Source organism: Rhamphochromis longiceps, linkage group LG13 (assembly GCF_057381845.1).
Source record: "Rhamphochromis longiceps isolate RC_006_pf linkage group LG13, R_longiceps_female_GT1.1, whole genome shotgun sequence".
In the NCBI taxonomy this organism is placed as follows: domain Eukaryota; kingdom Metazoa; phylum Chordata; class Actinopteri; order Cichliformes; family Cichlidae; genus Rhamphochromis; species Rhamphochromis longiceps.
The window spans coordinates 39,097,597-39,119,722 of NC_140569.1; the positions used below are offsets into that span (position 1 = coordinate 39,097,597).

Genomic DNA, 22,126 nt, shown 5'->3' on the forward strand with positions numbered 1-22,126 from the left:
AAAAGTTGTGCTATATCAGTGGTTAGAAATACCATTAATACTTTAGGATTAGTTTAACACAAAGTCAGGGCTGACCCAGGACCATTGCTGTGAGTCACAGTGCGCAGCATAAAAGTCCTTTCACATCGGAATGCAGGATGTGCTGCTAATGCTAACTGCTAACTAAAAGCCAAGGATCCAGAATTTGTTGCTGGCTGCTGGGCTCTGTGGGTTTTTGCAGCAGCTCTACCTGTACTAGATGCACCTGCTCCTTGTCGTTTCTAGCTCTGACTTTATGTCCTCTACAAGAGTTTGGTTTTTTTGCTGGTTCTTCAAAAGAATAGGGTCAGAACTCGTACTTGTAACTTGCAGGTTTTTTGGCTAAGTCCACATACAAATCTTTTTTACGCACACACAAATTCTTTTAACACATACAAAACTGATTTACAAGTACAAAATATTTATGACCACATTTTGAGCCCATACTGCGGGTGATGCGTGGCCTGTTGCTTCACGCTTTCATGCCACAGACATTCCCGGGACTGTGCTGCCCTCTCCCTCCTCTGTCTGCACTGAGTCGGCTGCTGTGACCCTGCACACCAAACATCCCGTGTTTGTGCAACTGGGACACCGGCACCTCAAACACAGGCAGACGGAAACCAGGTGACAAGCTGCGAACAAATAGTTAAAAGCTCAGGCCATGTCCTGCATTTGGAGTGGCTGTAGCTCAGGAGGTGCCGCAGGTCATCTACTGATTGAAGGTCTGTGGAAGCTCCCCGCTTCATCCCACTGCTCTCCATGCACAGCGCGCGCTCCCGATGCAGGGGGTAGCTACCTTATCGCGACACCTGTCAGCCTTCAGCGAGCTGTGCAACTCAAACACGGAGTCACACCAAGTTGACAGTTCATCTGCATGTTTTGATCCAGATGTTGTGCTGTGTCAGACACTTTGTAGCTGAAAGTTGATCTGGTGCTTTGATGCAGACCTCCCGTGACTTTTTCCCTGTAAAGGTTTTAATGTTGATTCCAGGAACAGCGCTGCTGTTTCTTCCACGCTCAGCATGTCACGGTGTGTGGACAGACTCGGGCTCCACGTTAAACTGTGCCCACGTCATCATCACTGCTGCTGTTGTTCTGCAGTGTGATGTTAAAGCTGGGGGCTCTCGTTCATTCACTGCTCCTGCATACGTTTCTGTTGCAGCTTTGTTTCAGTTGAAAATGTCGGAGAAACGCTGGTGTTTAAACGCATCTGCTACAGAGCCGCGCGTTAGACGACAATCGATGCGAAGAATGCGTGTCGAGAATTTTTCATAATCGATTCGTTGGAATTACTCGATGAATCATCGCAGTCCCAGCGGGGAGCGATGCAACGGGAACACGGACCAACGCTTCAGAGAAACGACACATAAAGCAGGAAAAGCGCAGCCAGTGACACTTTTCACTGTTTCCAGCACTCCGCGCTCTCCTCCCAAAGCTGCTTGGTTACACACTGACTGCAGGCAGGCAGACAGTCCAGCAGGTGGCGATCGAGCTCAAGCATAAACCCCGTTATTGTCAAAGCTGGCGAGCATAAGTAGGTGCAGTTAGTCTCTTCCTGCTCACCTGTGTAGAACTTCAGCCACAAGCACACTGCTCTACCGGCTCAAAACTGTCAATAAAAATGAAGAAGAATGCTTTGAAGTCTTCAAGCAAAACTTCAAAGGAAAATATCCGACTTTACTTAAACTTCAATGAGAGGCTCTTTGTAGCATATTTGGATATTTACTTGTTTCTAAGAATCAGTAATGAGGTCAGTGTGTGTGTGTGTGTGTGTGTGTGTGTGTGTTAACAGTAAAGTTGTGCTGTGTGCTCTGCAGTGTTCCCCTCTCCAGTCCAGATGCTGTGTTGTGCAGAGAGAGGCTCAGTATTCCACCATATCTAGTCCCAATGAAAAGGTAATGCATGGCTCTCGTCTGCTTATTTCATTTTTGTATTCATTCATATTTTCAACAATGCTGATTAAGAAAATCTATATATTTTACTTTCAGTACAAAGTCTTTGTAGTAATGCAACGTTGCTGTTTGTCTTCTTCCTCCGCAGACCTTTGATAAGATCCTCATTGCAAACAGAGGAGAGATTGCTTGCAGGGTAACTCTCATTGACTCACACAATATGTACAGTTAACAGCTGGTTGTTTTGGGGGGACTAAGAGGAAATTCCACTTTGACTTTACGGATAAATGCCACTGATATGTATCGACTTTCACATCAAGTTGGTGCCAGAATTCTTTAAATGTGACAGTACTTGTGCTCGTATGGGACCACAGGTAGCAAAGTGATCCTTGACAATAACAGGTCCGTACCCCTGACCTATCCAAATGCCAAAAACAGCATTCACACAGCTGTAAATAGAGTTTTCGTGTGTGATTAATGTTAAGTCATGGTCACGATGAATGTGTTTCATGCGTGGACGTGTCAAGCTGTTCATCTTAAAATGAAGCAGAGAGCAGCTGCAGCTCACAGCCCGTCTCATTGCTGCAGCAGGAAACTCTGCAGGGCTCAGCTGTGAAAGGTGCTCTGCCTACGTTCTTCATCTCATGCTAACTTCTGCATCAGTGGGTCCACCTTTCAGCCACCAGCTGCCTGATATTATGTAGCAGCACGGGGGCTGTGGTGGTGGGGTAAACGTCCGGGATCCATGATTTCCAATACAGATAATGACATCCTCTATATATTATTCATATCTCAGTGCTTTTAATGCTGCAGCTGATTGGTGCAGTTGGCTGTGCCTGCTGATATGTTCTACTGTGAGGTATTTTCCTTGTTTTCAATCAGGTGATCAAGACGTGCAAGAAGATGGGCATCCAGACTGTGGCTGTTCACAGTGATGTAGACTCCAGCGCTGTGAGTCACGACCTGTGCATTTCCAGGGAGCAGGGGAACTCTGATGTTAGACATAACCTCGTGTTGAATAACTGCATGCTGGTTTAATTTCACACCTACCTGAGGACTTGTCTTTGTGTTCAAGGGTTTCATTTGAATTTTCAAACTCAGTGTGATCTGAATGTGATTCAGTAGGTTAAACGTAAATTCAAGCTCAGGTTAACTTAAATACTTTATCCTGAGAGTTAACAGTTAATGCACGTTGATGCAAAGAGGAATGGTTTTATATTACATAGTTTATAGTTAACACTTCAGTGTTGGATCAGACACCTGGGCAGTGATAAATCAGCTGATGCTTCTGCACTGACTGTGTTACAGTCAGGTATAATAACTAATGTTATTCATACCTGACTGATGATTAAAAAACCTTGTTTGTGTGCTGACATTACCATGTACACTACCGCTAGAGCTGCCACGATTAGTCAACTAGTCACGATTAGTCGACTATCAAAATCGTCGACGACTGATTTAATAGTCGACGCGTCGTTTGAAGCTTTGTAAGATCCCAAAAGACGCAGGAATAAGTGGCAGGATTTAAGAGTGTAATAACGGACTGAAACAGAAGATGGCAGCACTGCATGTACAAGGATGCCAGCTGCCGTTAAACCCGAAGAAGAAGAAGCTGTGTCCCAGAATTCATAGCGCAGCCCAGCTCAGTTGTCAACAATGGCGGCAGCTAGTTAGTTTTAATATTACTCTTATTATTCTTTCTGGGTCACAAAATAAACGTTTGACATATTTTCAGGTGAGAATGTAGCTGTGTAAACCTCAAATATCTGCTCAGTTTATCAAGACACCACATATTTTCAAAAGCGCTCCGACGTTTTCGGAGACGTCTGTTACCCACTAGCTCGATAGCGAGCCGGGGGCAAGGCTCACTAGTAGTGATGGGATTTCCGGCTCTTTTTAGAGACCCGGCTCTTTCGGCTCGGCTCACTAAAAACCGAACCGGCTCTTCAGGTTGTTTTGTTGCTTTAATTAATTTATCATTAACAATAATATAAAATTATGCAGAAAAGGAATTACTAATGTAAAAAAAGTGGTTTTATTTATATATGTTTATATATGGCCCCTAGAGACAAAGCACGTACAAACTCCAAAACACATTTCTAGAGTTAACTGAACTTCCAAAACAGAGCTACTCGGATCACTTAAATTACACAATTGAAAGCATGTGTGTATTGTTTGTGTATTTATAGACAAGCACTCATATTTATTCAAATAATTTTAAAAAAGTTCATTTACCTGTTACTACCATCCATCTTTATCCGGGGCCGGGTCGTGGGGGCAGCAGCCTAAGCAAAGAGGCCCAGACCTCCCTCTCCCCAGCCACCTCCTCCAGCTTATCCGGGGGAATACCAAGGCGTTCCCAGGCCAGCCGAGAGATATAATCTCTCCAGCGTGTCTTGGGTCTGCCCCGGGGCCTCCTCCCGGTGGGACATGCCTGGAACACCTCACCCAGGAGGCGCCCAGGGGGCATCCTTGTCAGATGCCCGAACCACCTCAGCTGGCTCCTTTCGATGTGGAGCAGCAGCTGCTCTACTCTGAGCCCCTCCCGGATGGCCGAACTTCTCACCCTATCTCTAAGGGAGAGGCCAGCCACCCTTCGGAGGAAGCTCATTTCTGCCGCTTGTATCCACGATCTTGTTCTTTCGGTCACTACCCACAGCTCGTGGCCATAGGTGAGGGTAGGGACGTAGATCGACCGGTAAATTGAGAGCTTCGCTTTTACACTCAGCTCCTTCTTCACCACGACGGACCGGTGCAGCGTCCGCATTGCTGCAGCCCCAATCCGTCTGTTGATCTCCGGCTCCCTTCTCCCATCACTCGCGAACAAGACCCCGAGATACTTGAACTCCTCCACTTGGGGCAGGAACTCATCCCCGACCCGGAGTGGGCACTCCACCCTTTTCCGGCTGAGAACCACGGCCTCAGATTTGGAGGTGCTGATCCTCATTCCCGCTGCTTCACACTCTGCTGCGAACCGTTCCAGTGCGAGCTGGAGGCCCTCACCCGATGAAGCCAACAGAACCAAATCATCCGCAAAAATCAGAGATGAGATTCTGAGGCCACCAAAGCGAAAGCCCTCCACCACTTGGCTGCGCCTAGAAATCCTGTCCATAAAAATTATGAACAGAACCGGAGACAAAGGGCAGCCCTGGCGGAGCCCATCACCCACCGGGAATGAGTCCGACTTATTGCCGGCAATGCGAACCAAGCTCTTGCAACGGTTGTATAGGGATCGAATGACCCGTAGCAATGGGCCATACACCCCATACTCCCGCAACACCTCCCACAGGACACCCCGAGGGACACGGTCGAATGCCTTCTCCAAGTCCACAAAACACATGTAGACTGGTTGGGCAAACTCCCATGCACCCTCAAGTATCCTCAAGAGGATAAAGAGCTGGTCCAGTGTTCCGCGACCAGGATGAAAACCGCATTGTTCCTCCTGTATCCGAGGTTCGACTAGCGGACGAACTCTCCTTTCCAGCACCCTGGCATAGACTTTCCCAGGGAGGCTGAGGAGTGTGATCCCCCTGTAGTTGGAACACACCCTCCGGTCCCCCTTCTTAAAGATGGGGACCACCACCCCGGTCTGCCAGTCCACAGGTACTGCCCCTGACCTCCACGCAACATTGCAGAGGCGTGTCAACCAGGACAGCCCTACAACGTCCAGAGCCTTCAGGAACTCGGGGCGGACCTCATCAACACCAGGGGCTCTGCCACCAAGGAGTTGTTTAACTGCCTCAGTGACCTCGCCCCCGGAAATTGGCGGGTCATTCCCCTCATCCCCAGACTCTGCTTCCTCCTCGGAAGACGTGTCAGTGGGATTAAGGAGGTCCTCGAAGTATTCCTTCCACCGCCCGACAATTTTCTCAGTCGACATCAGCAGCGCTCCGCCAGCACTATACACAGTGCAGGTAGAGCACCGCTTTCCCCTCCTGAGACGCCTGACGGTTTGCCAGAATCTCTTCGAGGCAGTCCGAAAGTCTTTTTCCATGGCCTCTCCAAACTCCTCCCACACCCGAGTTTTTGCTTCAGCCACTGCCCGAGCCGCATTACGCTTGACCTGTCGATACCTGTCGGCTGCCTCCGGAGTCCCACAGGCTAACCAAGCCCGATAGGACTCCTTCTTCAGCCTGGTGGCTCCCTTCACCTCTGGTGTCCACCATTTGGCTGGAGGTGTGCGTTGAAGATCTTACTACCACACACCAAATCCGGTTGTTGATACTTCCTGGCTTGTGTAGCCACTAGGTAACAAAAGCTCAACACTGCGACCTAGCATCCTGGAGCACTTCTGTTGTCTTTTGTACGTGCTTCTGAGTTTTTACGTGTTTTGGAGTTTGTACGCGTTTTGGGGTTTGTACGTGCTTTGTCTCTAAGGGCCACCATAAATATACTTTATTTATTCACTCCAAATAAAATGTAATAAATAAATCATATAATACAAAAAAAACTATTTACATTTTAAACTTTTAACTATTTAAATTTTCAGCTTTTTCCTTTTAAACAAATTTAACGTGAAACAACACAAAACACTGCAAACCACAACACAATTAAATATAAATTAAAATATTAAAACAAAAAGCAGATGCACATTCTCTGTCATATGGGCCTGCATGATTTCTGAATCCTTTATCATCCGCAACTGAAAATAGTGGATGATTACTATACCTTTCTAATGTGACGTTGTTGTCCCTTGCTCTTTTTCTCTCTGGCTCTGTTCCTGTGCTACTGCGAGTGTAACTAACGCCCCTCCCCCCCTCTGCCCAGCGCAAAGTACAGGCCGCGTGTGCGGAGTTTAGCGGAAAAAAGGGCGAGAGAGAGGGTGAGAGAGGGTGAAAAAACAAAAACAAACCTCACAGCTCCCAATAAGGAGCTGGCTCGCCTCATTCACTTCAAAGAGTCTGCTCTAAGAGCCATTTCGTTCGCGAACGACCCATCACTACTCACTAGAGCCGTGAGAACACCAGACTCCCGGCAAATCGTTTTCAAACCCACCGCCCTCTTTCACTACTCAGGTTAAACATGATATATAAGTCACTTAGATAACTTAAAAATGTTATTGTTTGGCTTTTTTCAGTATTTTATTTGTTCCTGAGTAAATCGGTTTGGCTGAGATTAAAGTTATAGTTTTTACACAGCTGAATAAACGTCAAGCAGACAGCTGATTATCAGAAGTGTGAGATGCTGGAGAATTTACTCCGGTGTCCTGTTATATTTTAGATAGCAAGGAGTTTATTAAACTCACCGAAACAATCTGCAGATTTCATTAAAATTTAATAAACCATCAACTTGTCTTTACTTTTAGTTAGCACCTTAAACACTTAACGCTGTAAGCTAATGATAGTTATATAAGAGCAGATGCTGCTGGTGCAATAAGCTGTACCTGTACGTCCAGTGGATGATGATCTGATTAGTCGACTAATCGCAAAAATAATCGGTGACTAGTCCACTATCAAAATAATCGTTTGTGGCAGCCCTAACTACTGCCTTAAAGGTTTATCACCTTTTTAGTGTAAACTTTGAATGGTAATCAACATTTGGCTCAAAAAGATCCTTTGTGAGCAGCAGGAGAGCTTTAAACGATGTTTGTCGGTGCTTTGTTTGTGGGACGTTGGTAGAGCATGTTCTCTTGCAATGCCATGGAACAACACCGTGTGCACATTATACAAAAAGTGCACTTAAACTCAAACAAAAACAGAGTGGCACTTCAGGAAGCGTGAGCTCAGATCTTTTCAGATCACCCTTAAAAACAGTGCAAAAAGTCACAGAGGCCTCCGCTGCTTCAAACAAATGATTCTCTGTAACTCTTTTACAAGTATGATGTGAAAGCGAGCCCAACATGTGTGCCTAGGTTCTATATGACCTTTGCATTCATTTTTCACTTTTTTGTTTTACCGTTTTAGTGACTTTAAAGCACATCATCTGGAATAAAATCTTTAATCAAAGAATGGGTATATGAGTAGATTACTGTGCAGTGAAAACTGTTGTTGACGTTTTAGCCGCACAGTGAGCCTCGGTTTACCTCCTGCTGTGGATGTTAATGTTCTGCTCTGTATGGATCTAGGTTCATGTAAAGATGGCTGATGAGGCGGTCTGTGTTGGCTCCGCCCCCACCAGTAAAAGCTACTTGAACATGGATGCCATCATGGATGCCATCAGAGTGACTGGAGCACAAGCTGTAAGTGAATGACATGACTTGCATATTCATTTTGTGTATTTAGCCCAAGTCGATGACCCGAGAACCTGATGCCACAGGTGCATCTACTGACAATCTTATAGGAGTTTGATTCTCAGTGACTGCATCCTTAAGGTTAGAGGTCAGAGGTCAGGTTTTCTGAAAATCTTGTGAATGGAATACCTTAAGAACAAGGTGATGTAAAATTTTGAAATTCATACGACAGGTGCATCTACTAGGAGGCAGAGGGGGGTAACTCTGGGTCCGAATCGACTTCTGTCTTCATGTTAAGATGAAGATGATGCTTTTCTGTATTCCAAAGAGTCATTTTGTTTTTCAGTTGAAGCTCAGATTTCCTGCAGTGTCCTCCGTCATGTTACAGTGGGGCTGCAGAGAGGCTTTTATGTTGATGATGTAGTTGCTTACACACATGTATGAGTGTAATTTGTTTTAAGTTGTTGCCTCCAAAATAAAAGGGACAGGCTTGTAATGTATGTTTTATAAAACAATGCAAAGTACAGTGGGTGAGTTTATCAAAGTGCTTTTTATCTAACATTCACACTCTGTTGAACACATCAGAGAGAAACTAAGGTTCAGTGTCTTGCTCTGAACCACCTTCTGATTATTAGATGAGCTGCTATGCCTCCTGAGCTACAGCCACCTGTTCAGTGGCTGAAAGGGGACAAAGTGCATGATGTATACCTATTTACATTGGAGTCCTACGGCCAGGAGTGTCCAGGCCGTTAACATGCATTCAGACTTGTATTGACAGTCCTGCTAGAGTCTCCTTCTAGGTCAGATGCAGTAATACTGTTGTGACTCTTTTTGATGTCAACAGCTTTTAATTCACAAGTACAATTAAGCAATTGTTTTTTGCATGAAAGGAGTTTTCTTCCAAACCCCCTTTAAAGTATATTTGGGTTTGAAAGTGTGACTTTTTTCTCCTCTCTAAGGTTCATCCTGGTTATGGGTTTCTGTCTGAAAATAAAGAGTTTGCAAAACGACTGGTGAGTTATGCAGTGAATTACTTCTCTCTCAGCACAAAGTCTGTTAGGAGTCTCATGGTACTTTGTCTTGTTGCCAGGCAGCAGAAGGTGTGGCATTCATTGGCCCAGACACCCATGCTATCCAGGCGATGGGGGATAAAATTGAAAGCAAGCTAATTGCAAAGGCTGCCAAAGTCAACACTATCCCAGGATTCGATGGCGTTGTCAAGGTAGGGCCATCAAAACGGCAATGCATGGAAACGCGAAGGCGTTTGCTAGATCAAGTCTGAGGGCTGTTCATCGGCTGTGTCATGGTTTTTGTTTTTCACTAATATTTTTTTTCCAATTAATAGGTTAAAGCTAAACATGTGAGTGAAGTTGGCCCCCACCTTCTTCAAATCCAACAAAGTGGTATCAAAAGTTTGTGCTACGTTTGTGCTGCAAAAAGTTTCGTTTGTGCTAATATCATTTTAAAGATATTAATAAAAATTTCTAGAGGTCATCAGAGGTCAACCAGCCCCCCCACATTACCCAAATCAAACAAAATTGATGTCAAACGTTTGTGCTGGTTTGTGCTGCAAAAATATTTGTGCTGCTAACATTTTAAAAATTTTAATAAAATAACGTCTTGATGCGTGCTTAATCATCCAGGTAAGTCAATCCCAAAAGGTTGATTCTGTTCATCTGGACATTTTCAGTTGGAGAAACGTTTCGTCATCATCCAGGTGACTTCTTCAGTCTCAGCTGACTGCAGGTTTCCAACCTTATAAACACATGTGAGTGAAGTTGGCCCCCTACCTTCTTCAAATCGAACAAAATTGATGTCAAACATTTGTCCTGCAAATGCAGGTTATGTTTCCCTAATTTTATAAACAGTACATGTACAGTGAGAGATGTTACATCCCAGTCACGGAAGCGTTGGAGGTCGTTCATAAGAGATCACAGGATCAAATCGTAAATGGCCTGTATCTGTATAGCGCTTTACACATCCAGTCATCCACACACTGGTGATGGCAGCTACATTGTAGCCACAGTCACCCTGGGGCGCACTGACAGAGGCGAGGCTGCCGGACACTGGCGCCACCGGGCCCTCTGACCACCACCAGTAGGCAACGGATGAAGCGTCTTGCCCAAGGACACAACGACCGAGACTGTCCAAGCCGGGGCTCGAACCGGCAACCTTCCGATTACAAGGCGAACTCCCAACTCTTGAGCCACGATCGCCCCAGACAGTGTGTGGAGATCCCTTGCCAAAATCAGTACCGCCGTTCCCACATGCCTCAAAGCCTCCAACATCATTACTGTACCCAAGAAGTCATCTACCTCCTGCTTTAAGGACCAGCGTCCTGTCAAACTCACCTCCATCATTATGAAGTGCTTTGAACGGTTAGTCATGCATCAAATCAAATTATCGCTTTCGTGAAAACGCTCAAGTGATGATGGAATCAACTGCCCCTCACTCAGCCCTCACACATCTGAACACTAGAGACTCATATGTCAGAGTGCTGTTCATAGACTTCAGTTCAGCCTTCAGCATCATCATTCCCCAGCAACTCATTCACAATCTGGATCTGCTGTGATCAGCACCTTGCTGTATAACTGGCTGCTAGATTTCTTGACAGGAAGACAGCAGACAGTACGGGTCGACAGCAACACCTCCAGCCCAAGAGCACAGAATACGGGGGCTCCCCAAGGATGTGTGTTGAGCTCCCTTCTCTTCACTCTGCTGACCCACGACGAGATCTACTACAGGGGTGAAGTTAACCATCTGCCAGAGTGGTACAGCAACAACAACCTGTCCCTGAATGTGGAGAAGACCAACAGCGACTCTACTTCCTCTGCAAACTGAGAAGCACAAGAGATTCAACCCCCATTATGAGCACCTTCTACAGAGGCACAGTTGAGAGTATCCTCACCAGCTGCATCACTGTGTGGTATGACTCCTGCACTGGGTTCTGCAGGACAAAATGACAACGGGTAGTGAGAGCAGCTGCACCTGCCTCATCTGGAAGGTCCTCTCCATTACAGGTGACTCCACTCATCCCTTCAGCAGTGTCTTCAGTTTGCTACCATCAGGAAGGATACTGAAGAGCCTCCGGGCCAGAACCAGCAGACTGAGAGACAGCTTCTTCCATCGGGCTGTCAGGATGCTGACCATCTCTGAATCGAGAAGGGGGGCCCAAGGGTACATCTTAATGTTTCAACGCTTGGCTTACAATGCTGTGATTGTAGCCTTTCCCACTTTCTGTGAATGGGACTCATGGCCATTCAGTAGGCTTTGATTAGTTGTCATTGATCAATGGTCATAAGAATTTGCATACTAACAATCATGGAACTAAGCCCCCAGCACATTGTTCATTCAGTGGTGCTAGTTTCCTTCACTATGCAAATGTACTGTTAATAAGGTTGGGGAAACCTGCAGTCAGCTGAGACTGAAGAAGTCACCTGGATGATGACGAAACGTTTCTCCAGATGAACATAATCAACCTTTTGGGATTTACTTACCTGGATGATTAAGCACGCATCAAGACGTTATTTTATTAAAATTTTTAAAATGTTAGCAGCACAAACAAAAATTTTTGCAGCACAAACATTTGACATCAATTTTGTTTGATTTGGGCAATGTGGGGGGGCTGGTTGACCTTTTGACCTTTACCTTTTCATTAATATCTTTAAAACAAAGGCAGCACAAACGAAACTTTTTGCAGCACAAACGTTTGATACCACTTTTGTTGGATTTGAAGAAGGTGGGGGCCAACTTCACTCACATAAGCTAAACTGGATTTTTGCATCTATAGCAAATGTTCAAATGTTAATATTTATGGCATATTTTTCTTGTCATTTAAAAAAATCGTGCAATTATTTTGCTGTGCTGTAATACGATTCAATTATGTTTAACCATTTTAACAATTAAAACCACGACGGTGTTACATTTTAAAGTCACGTAGTTCTAAAAAAAACAGCTAAAAATTGCGTTTGATCAGCGAAGCTTCTTCAGAAAGTCTCCTTGCACATCACTCTAACCTCTTAATGTTTCAACGCTTGGCTTAATACTGCTCCTTCTCCTCTGCATTCACTTTAGTGTGATGTGTGCAGTCCATTGTGATTCTCATAGAGGTGTTACGAACCTTCATGTTCAGGCTGAGGGAGGAATTCAAGTTGGCAAAACCTCATTTTTGGAATTTAAAGATTTTGTCTTTGAATTTTTAATTCCACGCTTTAAGCTTTAAAGTTCTGAACAGGATTTTTTTTTTTTTTTTTTTTTTTTTTTTTTCCCCCCAAAGTCAAAGTCAACTTTATTTGTCGATTCTGCCACATGTACAGGACATACAGAGAATAGAAATTGCGTTACTCTCAATCCCTAGATAAATAGCAAATGAACATTTAAATATATTTAAATATAAAAGTGATTAAAAATGCAAGTAAAATAATTAAAAAGTAAAAATTTAAATAAATACAATTTTACATATAACAAGAAAGCTATACAATATACAATATAATGGGTAAGTGACATTGAGTGTAAACCAGGCAGAGTAGTGCAAGTAGGCAAATAGTGCAAATGGAGATTTAGTAATGTACGGTAAGAGATAGTGTAACACAAAGTCTTATGAGGTAATGGCAGTCCAATGCTCCACAAAGTGACTGGTAATTGGTGCAGGCCAGTGAGTGAGTCAGAGAGTGTGTGTGTGTGTGTGTGTGTGTGACAGAGTTCAGTGAGACCGTGGAGGAGAGAGGGGAGAGGGGGCAGAATCGGGAGGGAGTTAAGCTTCCTGACAGCCTGATGGATGAAGCTGTCCTTCAGCCTGCTGGTCCTGGCCTGGAGACTCCGCAGTCTCCTCCCCGACGGCAGCAGCTTGAAGAAGCTTTGCATTGGGTGCGTGGGATCAGCCGCTATGCAAAGGGCTTTTTTAGTGAGACGGGTGCTGTAAATGTCCTGGAGGGAGGGGAGAGAGACACCAATGATCCTCTCTGCAGCTCTCACTATGCGTTGGAGGGTTCTATGACAGGACGCATTGCAGGCTCCAAACCACACAGTGATGCAGCTCGACAGGATGCTCTCGATGGTGCCTCTGTAGAAAGTGTACATGATGGGGGCTGGTGCTCCTGCTCTTCTTAGTTTGCGGAGAAAGAAGAGACGCTGCTGTGATTTCTTGGCCAGTGCTGTGGTGTTGTACGTCCAGGAGAGATCCTCTGTGATGTGCACACCCAAGAACTTGGTGCTGCTCACTCTCTCCACAGACGCTCCGTCAATGGTCAGAGTGTGGAGGTATGTAACAACGACAGGAGAGGTCTCAGTGTCTCACTCCAACAACTTTATTAACTGACAGAACTTCACATATAGTCAGCGCCAAAATCTCCACCCCCACACTTCCTTTCAACTTGTGTGTGAGTGGAGCCACCTGGTGGTCCGCCACACATACCCCCCCTTGAACACACAGTCAGGTCTCCATTCAGTCCAGGACCCTGGGTCTAAGCAAACGACCCGCACGACTGAACCTGGGAGGGAGAGAACAGGCAGAGGAAGGTCCATCCTGTGAACGAGGCTGGTGAAGGCGAGCAGGAAAGGCAGGAGGAGGCTCAAACGTTGGTGGTCCGGGGGTAGTCCTGGGGGGAAAACCAGAGACTGTCAACCCCAGCGCAGGAGGTCGGCCACGGCGAGGGGCCTGGGCCGGCACTACATCACTGTCCGGAAGAACATGTGCTGGTTTAAGTCTGTCAACACACACAGTCTCCCTTCGACCCCCAAAATCCAAAACAAAATGTTTCTGGCCCGGTTCAATAACCCTGAACGGGCCGTCATACAGCGGCCGCAGCGGTGTCCTGTGGGCATCGTGCCTGACAAAAACAAACTTAGCAGTCTCTAAAGTCTTTGGAACAAAGGTGTCAGGCACGCAATGGTGCACCGGACCAGGAACCTGAAGCGAGTGCAAAAGCGGGGTGAGAGAGAGCACCGATGGATCGAAGCAGGGAGGAGGATTTTCAGGCAAGAATTCTCCAGGCACGCGGAGGGGCTGACCAAACACTAGCTCAGCTGGGGAAGCGCCGAGATCCTCCTTAACCGCAGAGCGCAGCCCAAGCAAAACCCACGGGAGGCGGTCAACCCAATTGCCATCCTTTAAGGAGGCGCGAAAGGCAGCCTTCAGCGACCGGTGGAACCGTTCACACATCCCATTAGCCTGCGGGTTGTATGCGGTTGTGCGGTGGACTTTAGCCCCCAGTCCATCAGCCATGGCCGACCAAAGCTCGGAAATGAACTGGGGGCCTCTGTCTGACGTAATGTCCGCGGGTGGGCCGAAACGCGAGACCCAGGTCGACAAAAACGCCTTGGCCACCACTGCTGCGGTAGTGGACGCCAGGGGGACCGCCTCCGGCCACCTGGTGGTCCGGTCAACAACAGTCAAAAGGTGCGTAAAACCTTGTGACTGCGGCAAGGGACCCACCAGATCGACATGCACATGATCGAAACGTTTGCCGGGTATGAAGAACGGCTCCAGGGGCGCCTTGGTGTGTTTATGAACCTTCGCGCGCTGGCAGGGAATGCACGCCGACGCCCATTCCTTAACAGATTTGCGAAGGCCTGGCCAAACAAATTTAGAGCTGACCAGTTTAACAGAGGCCCGGACCCCTGGATGAGAGAGAGCATGTACCGAGTCAAAAACTTGACGACGCCAGGAAGCGGGAACCACAGGGCGAGGGCGGCCGGTGGAAACGTCCTGCACGGGTCTGTCCTCTAGTATGAGGCCCGTCTGGGTGGATTTAAGCGCGAGGATGTCAGGGTCACCGCTCTGATCGGCAGCCATGGCGGAGTAGTCTATGCCGAGAAAGACGGGAGAAACCAGCGCACGGGACAAACAGTCAGCCACATGATTGGATTTACCAGCCACGTGCCGAATGTCCGTGGTAAACTCAGAAATGGCTGCCAACTGGCGCTGCTGGCGTGCACTCCATGGATCGGAAACCTTGGACATGGCAAACGTCAAGGGTTTGTGGTCCACGTATGCGGTAAAGTGACGACCCTCGAGAAAAAACCGGAAATGACGAGACGCCAGGTGGAGCGCCAGTAGCTCCCTGTCAAAAACGCTGTAATTGCGTTCGCTGTCACGTAGCGTACGGCTGAAAAAGGCGAGCGGTTGCCAGACACCCGAGATTCGCTGTTCCAGCACCGCACCCACCGCTATGTCCGACGCATCAGTGGTCAACGCAATCGGCGCTGAGGGGGATGGGTGGGCCAGAAGGGCAGCATTAGCTAACGCTGACTTAGCATCAGAAAACGCTTGGATGCTGTCCGGAAACCAGTCAACGGGGTCATTAGCTTTTTTACCCTTTAACGCCCCATAAAGGGGCTTCAGCAGATGTGCCGCTCTGGGGAGAAAACGGTTGTAAAAATTCACCATCCCCAAAAATTCCTGCAGTGCCTTAACAGTCGTGGGACGCGGAAATTCCGAAACAGCTCGGACTTTGTCAGGCAACGGAACCGCGCCCTCGGCGGAAACACGGTGCCCAAGGAAATCGAGAACGGGCAACCCAAACTGGCATTTAGACGGATTAATAATCAGTCCATGCTCCGCCAAACGCTGAAAAACCTGACGCAGATGGAACATGTGCTGCTCCTTCGAGCTGCTGGCCACCAGTATATCATCAAGATATACAAAAACAAAGGGCAGCCCGCACAAGACCGAGTCCATCAACCGCTGGAAGGTTTGGGCGGCACCTTTCAGGCCAAACGGCATGCGCAGAAACTCGAAAAGGCCGAAAGGTGTAATTACGGCGGTTTTGGGGACATCCTCCGCGCGCACGGGAACCTGGTGATATCCCCGTACCAAATCGATCTTAGAAAAAACCGAGGTCCCCGCAAGATGGGCGGAAAAATCTTGGATGTGGGGAATGGGATAACGATCGTTCTCCGTGACATTATTAAGACGGCGGAAATCCCCACAAGGTCGCCACCGACCATCAGATTTAGGCACCATGTGTAACGGAGAAGCCCAGGCACTGTTCGAACGCTGCACGATGCCCAGACGCTCCATGGTGGCAAATTCTTCCCTAGCGACAGCCAGTTTGGCGGGGTCGAGGCGGCGCGCGCGCGCGAACACCGGGGGCCCTACTGTAGTTATGTAATGCTCTACCCCATGCTTCGTCACCGTGCTCGAGAAAGTGGGGACAGTGAGTGAGGGAAACTCAGAAAGCAAACACTGAAAAACGTCACCCGAATCTACTGAGTTAGCATGCACCACAGGCTGAGCACCCCGAGTCAAACAGGGTAATGAGGAAAAGGACACAGCATCAATTAAACGTCTGTTAGCAACATCAACCAGCAGTCCGTGAGCACAAAGAAAATCAGCGCCTATTATAGGCACAGAGCTAGCAGCAACAACAAAGTTCCACTGAAAGTCACGGTCGTGAAAGCAAACAGTCACCAACCTTTCACCGAAGGTTTTGATGGGAGAGCCATTAGCCGCTGTTAGCAATGGCCCGCAACCCTCAGCTAGCCTGTCCGAGCCAGCCGGGGGAAGAAGGCTCTTCTGTGAGCCGGAGTCCACCAGGAAACGCCTCCCCGAGCGTGAGTCCTCTAAGAAAAGCAGCCTTTCCTTGTTGCCAGCGGTCGCGGCTGCTACAGAGCGCTGACATGCCCGTTTCCCTGGGTCTGGAAACTGCAAGGCGGGAGGCAGCGCCGTGCCTTTGCTCCAAAACGCTGGTGATAAAAACAAAGCCCCTTTCCGCGGTGCCGCCGTGCAGCGATTCCGGCCACAGTGGACGAGTCGGAGGGCCCGTGGAGCATCGGTGAGGGGGAGGGGGAAAACGCTGGTGGGTCCTGAATAACCGTCTGGACGCCGAAAGTCCTGGTAGCCAGGAGGATGCGATCCGCCTCTTCCGCAAGGGAGCGGTAATCCTTCGTGGCCAATAGCGGGGAGTTGGCAAGGCCAGCGCGCACTGGAGCCGGCAGCTGTCGAAGAAAGAGGTGGGTGAAGAGAAATCCTCCGTCCTCCGCGCCCAGCAAGGACAGCATGCTCTCCATGAGCTCGAGGGCGGTGCCGTCGCCCAGGCCCGCGATGGAAAGGAGTTTCTCGGCCCGCTCAGCATCAGAGAGGGAGTAACGCCGCAGCAGCAGCCCCTTGAGGGCGGCGTACTTGCCCTGGGCTGGGGGATCCCGGAGGAGAGTCATCACACGGCGGGTTGACAGCGGGTCAAGTGAGGCCACCACATGGTGGTATTTAGTGTCGTCGGCTGAAACTCCACGAAGAGCAAACTGAGCTTCTACGTGCATGAACCATGAAGGAGGATCGTGAAGCCAAAAATCCGGCAATTTAAGCGCCACAGCAAACGCAGCCATCGGCGGAGGTGAAGGTCCGGCGGCCGCCGATGCTTCCAGGCCAGAGCTGGCTTCGTCGTCGAGCCTTAGCATGTTCACTACAGGGGTCACCAATGTGGAGGTATGTAACAACGACAGGAGAGGTCTCAGTGTCTCACTCCAACAACTTTATTAACTGACAGAACTTCACATATAGTCAGCGCCAAAATCTCCACCCCCACACTTCCTTTCAACTTGTGTGTGAGTGGAGCCACCTGGTGGTCCGCCACAAGAGGAGCATGTTGGGTGTGCATTCTCCTGAAGTCCACAACAATCTCCTTCGTCTTCTCCACATTCAGAGAGAGATTGTTGTCAGCACACCACGTGGCCAGGCGTCTCACCTCACTTCTGTAGTCGGTCTCATCCCTGTTGCTAATGAGACCCACCACCGTTGTGTCGTCCGCAAACTTGATGAAGAGGTTGGAGCTGTATGATGGAGTGTATGGAGATGTAAACAGATGATAAAATTATATTATTCCCTTTGTTGTGAAGATGAAATGTGATTTATTTATCCTCAAAAAGTTGGTTACAGCAGCCAGATCATGAAAAACAACCTAGTAAATTACAATATCACAACACAGAGCTGAGACTTTGATCAGCTGTGCCTCAGTTAAAATAGGAATCATTTATTTCTTCAGACTTCTCAAAGTTTGCTTTGCTGATCTGTTGCTCAGCACTTTAATAGTTCTGCACCTCTTGCAATAAGTGCAGCTGTGAAGGTGATTGCTGCTGTGAACAAACCGCATGTATTAATAGTAATGGATCCATATATTCATTTGCCCTTAAATACTTTGTTTTACTCCTCGCCTGTGTCAGACTGCAGAGGAAGCTGTGAAGATTGCACAGCAGATTGGTAAGTCATCGGTTTTTCTGTGTGCTAAAAGTTTACAGTAAACTTTAGTGATGACAGGAAGAATCTTAGTGAGTTTGTTTACTGCAGACATGATCTCCCACACACGTGTTCCTGGCCCACTCGAGCTGTTTACTCCTATTTCTGATTATTTTTTAAATGTATTTATTTATTTTTGTTGAATTGCTGTCAATCATCACATCTTCATGGAGCTGTTACCAAAAGATAACACATTTATTATGTTGAAAATATCATTGTAGGAAAACTCAATGTGCTAAACACAGAAGCTAAAGATGTAAACGCTGTGTAGGTTTACGATATCTGAAGAGATGGAACAGATGAAAGCAGAACTCTCAGTGTGGGAATATAAAGAGTCTGTTTTACTCCTCAGTCTTAAAAGGCTGCTGGGGTTTTGCTGAGGATGATGTCTAAGCTGACATCCATCAAGGACGACACCTCCCACCCCTGCATGAGACTGTACGAGCACTGAGCAGCTCGTTCAGCAGCAGACTTTTACACCCGCAGTGTAGGAAGGACTATTACACCCGCAGTGTAGGAAGGACTTTTACACCCGCAGTGTAGGAAGGACTATTACACCCGCAGTGTAGGAAGGACTATTACACCCGCAGTGTAGGAAGGACTTTTACACCCGCAGTGCAGGAAGGACTATTACACCCGCAGTGTAGGAAGGACTATCACACCCGCACTGTAGGAAGGACTTTTACACCCGCACTGTAGGAAGGACTTTTACACCCGCAGTGTAGGAAGGACTATTACACCCGCAGTGTAGGAAGGACTATCACACCCGCACTGTAGGAAGGACTTTTACACCCGCACTGTAGGAAGGACTTTTACACCCGCACTGTAGGAAGGACTTTTACACCCGCACTGTAGGAAGGACTATCACACCCGCACTGTAGGAAGGACTTTTACACCCGCACTGTAGGAAGGACTTTTACACCCGCAGTGTAGGAAGGACTTTTACACCCGCAGTGCAGGAAGGACTATTACACCCGCAGTGTAGGAAGGACTATTACACCCGCACTGTAGGAAGGACTTTTACACCCGCACTGTAGGAAGGACTATTACACCCGCACTGTAGGAAGGACTTTTACACCCGCAGTGTAGGAAGGACTATTACACCCGCAGTGCAGGAAGGACTTTTACACCCGCACTGTAGGAAGGACCATTACACCCGCACTGTAGGAAGGACTTTTACACCCGCACTGTAGGAAGGACTATTACACCCGCAGTGTAGGAAGGACTTTTACACCCGCACTGTAGGAAGGACTATTACACCCGCACTGTAGGAAGGACTATTACACCCGCAGTGTAGGAAGGACTATCACACCCGCACTGTAGGAAGGACTTTTACACCCGCACTGTAGGAAGGACTATTACACCCGCACTGTAGGAAGGACTTTTACACCCGCAGTGTAGGAAGGACTATTACACCCGCAGTGTAGGAAGGACTTTTACACCCGCACTGTAGGAAGGACTTTTACACCCGCACTGTAGGGAGGACTTTTACACCCGCACTGTAGGAAGGACTTTTACACCCGCACTGTAGGAAGGACTATTACACCCGCACTGTAGGAAGGACTATTACACCCGCAGTTTAGGAAGGACTTTTACACCCGCAGTGTAGGAAGGAGCGCTACCAAAGGACATTGTGACCAGCAGCTGTCAGACTATTACACAGTTTAACATAATCTTACTCATCACCTGTTTAATTGACATATCACATGTTTGTAATTGCTGATACTCATTTGCATCTTGTTTGTACACTGAATATTTCACCAGGATCATTCATACCCCCCCCCCCCCCCTACACACACACACACACACACACACACACACACACACACACACACACACACTACTTTAGGTCTATATTCCTCCTGCTATAAGAGCTGTGTAACACCCACAGCTGTGTAATAAAGTTTCATTCTGTTCTGTTGCCTGACTGTGAAAAATGCACCTTTGCAGTTGTTTTGTTTTGTTGCCAGGTTACCCTGTGATGATCAAAGCTTCTGCAGGTGGAGGAGGGAAAGGAATGAGGATTGCTTGGAACGATGAGGAGACGAGGTATTGTACTTGGTCACGTGCTCAGTATACACGAGCCCATCAGCTACTCTGTCAGTGCGCCCCAGGGCAGCTACAGTGTTGCTATCACCAGTGTGTGTGTGAATGGGTGAATGACTGAATGTGGTGCTTTGGGGTCCTTGGGGACTAAGTAAAGCGCTATACAGATACAGGCCATTTACTATTTTTTTAGTAAATACACACTCAATTATGTGTTGAACAAAACGTAGAAGTAATTGTTTTTATTATTACAAGCATTGCTTATGTAGTAATGACTTAAAGTACTCTACCTCAGGTAATACTGTACAGTCTTATATTGCAAATATAAGGACTAAAGCTACTGCTATTAGCTCGTACGTCTGCAGCTTATGGAAGATGCTCGTGCAGCGTCTTCTGCTCACATTAGTTAAACTCTTTGATCTTAAGTAGCTCCAAATACCACAGTTAAAATACTATTGCCCCAAACACTGATTCAGCCCCTAGTTAAACTAGTGGCCAGAAATGTGTGGGCCTTTTCCACTAGTAGCTGCTTGGGTCAGTTCAGGTTTGTAGGGTTTTCCATTAGATGGTAGTACCTGGTACCAGGCCGGAGTCTCCCATTGTCATGATGTTTGTTGTTTTGGCAGCGTTGCTTTAATGACCCCAAGCAAATGGTACTCCACTGTAATGGAAAACAACCAGAACAGATGGAGTGGGTGCTAGTGGAAAAGAGGCATTAGTGAGCTCTGAAGTTCTTCCAGAACACTATACAAACTCATTGGATAACCTAACAACACAAGCAGTTATATTATACGACATTAAACAGTCCAGGTCTTCCTTTTTGTTTCGTCCCCGTGTGTTTTACAGACGTTAGTCAAAATCACCTGTTGTTGCTAAAGTTATTCATTCAGCTCCTTGTGCTCTAAACTGAAGCTTATTTACTTAACTGTTTTCCTGTTGTTACTTGTAGACCAATGGAAAGTCTGTATTTGCTCTTTAAAACTGCTGTGATCTGTGGGTGTGCTGTTAACAGGGAAGGTTTCCGGTTCTCATCGCAGGAGGCAGCATCCAGCTTTGGAGACGACAGGCTGCTCATTGAGAAATACATAGACAACCCCAGACATATAGAGATTCAGGTATATCGACTGTCTACACTGATCTCCTTTAACTTTGATGGATACATGAAAGCCAAAAGAGCAAGCGGAGGTGACTCTTTGATTCCTAAACTCCTCGTCTCAGCTCTAGATTCACTGAAATAGACAGTCTGTTCAGTCGAGTCGAGAGGAGGCTGTTACCTAACAGCTCTCACAAAACGCCATCTCACAATGCACCACGCAAAGAAGCTTGAAGAGTCAGAAGGTCACACTGCCTCCTGTGAGTCAGACATGCAGCAGGCCTGCACTAATAAGACCGTGAACAGAGCGAAGCGTAGCCTAACGACTCTCCCTCTCTGCTGAGACTGCAGACGGGAGGCACAGTTTGGCTGAATCCAGCCTGAAAAGTTCGTAGGTCACAGCCGTCCACTCTGAGTGACAGGTTCTGATGTGGGCTCAAACTATTGGATCCCAGTGTGCAGCGCTTAGGAATGCATTGAATGAATTAAAGGTTTTATGCCACAGCTGCCCTAAATGAACAGTGTTGGTATTTAACAAAATCATTAACATTTTACAAAAACCTGAAAAATAGGAAAACACGTGATTATTGTTTGACTAAGATGCTGAATGGTTTTCTTGCATTCCTGAAGAGAAACATGAGGATCACTGTACCAGCTCACATCTGAGGATCCAAGTG

General features: G+C 47.2%; 2 protein-coding genes across 2 annotated transcripts in view; one reads left to right on the forward strand and one right to left on the reverse strand.

The window, feature by feature from the left end:
* Positions 1-22,126, forward strand: part of pcca (propionyl-CoA carboxylase subunit alpha) — a 37,724-nt gene that overhangs the window by 685 nt on the left and 14,913 nt on the right. Inside the window, exons 2-10 of the mRNA XM_085427211.1 lie at positions 1,836-1,913; positions 2,059-2,106; positions 2,793-2,861; positions 7,975-8,088; positions 9,039-9,092; positions 9,170-9,301; positions 18,238-18,274; positions 20,281-20,359; positions 21,369-21,471. Of these exons, the coding sequence (XP_085283337.1) occupies positions 1,836-1,913; positions 2,059-2,106; positions 2,793-2,861; positions 7,975-8,088; positions 9,039-9,092; positions 9,170-9,301; positions 18,238-18,274; positions 20,281-20,359; positions 21,369-21,471 (714 nt within the window). The remainder of the gene's footprint in view (positions 1-1,835; positions 1,914-2,058; positions 2,107-2,792; positions 2,862-7,974; positions 8,089-9,038; positions 9,093-9,169; positions 9,302-18,237; positions 18,275-20,280; positions 20,360-21,368; positions 21,472-22,126) is intronic.
* On the reverse strand, positions 12,180-17,835 carry LOC146656482 (uncharacterized). Its single transcript, XM_085427215.1, has 2 exons — positions 16,494-17,835; positions 12,180-13,676 (listed from the first exon to the last, which is right to left on the reverse strand). Exon 1 carries the CDS (start codon positions 17,473-17,475, stop codon positions 16,684-16,686), a length of 792 nt encoding a protein of 263 aa, XP_085283341.1. The 5' UTR covers positions 17,476-17,835; the 3' UTR covers positions 12,180-13,676; positions 16,494-16,683.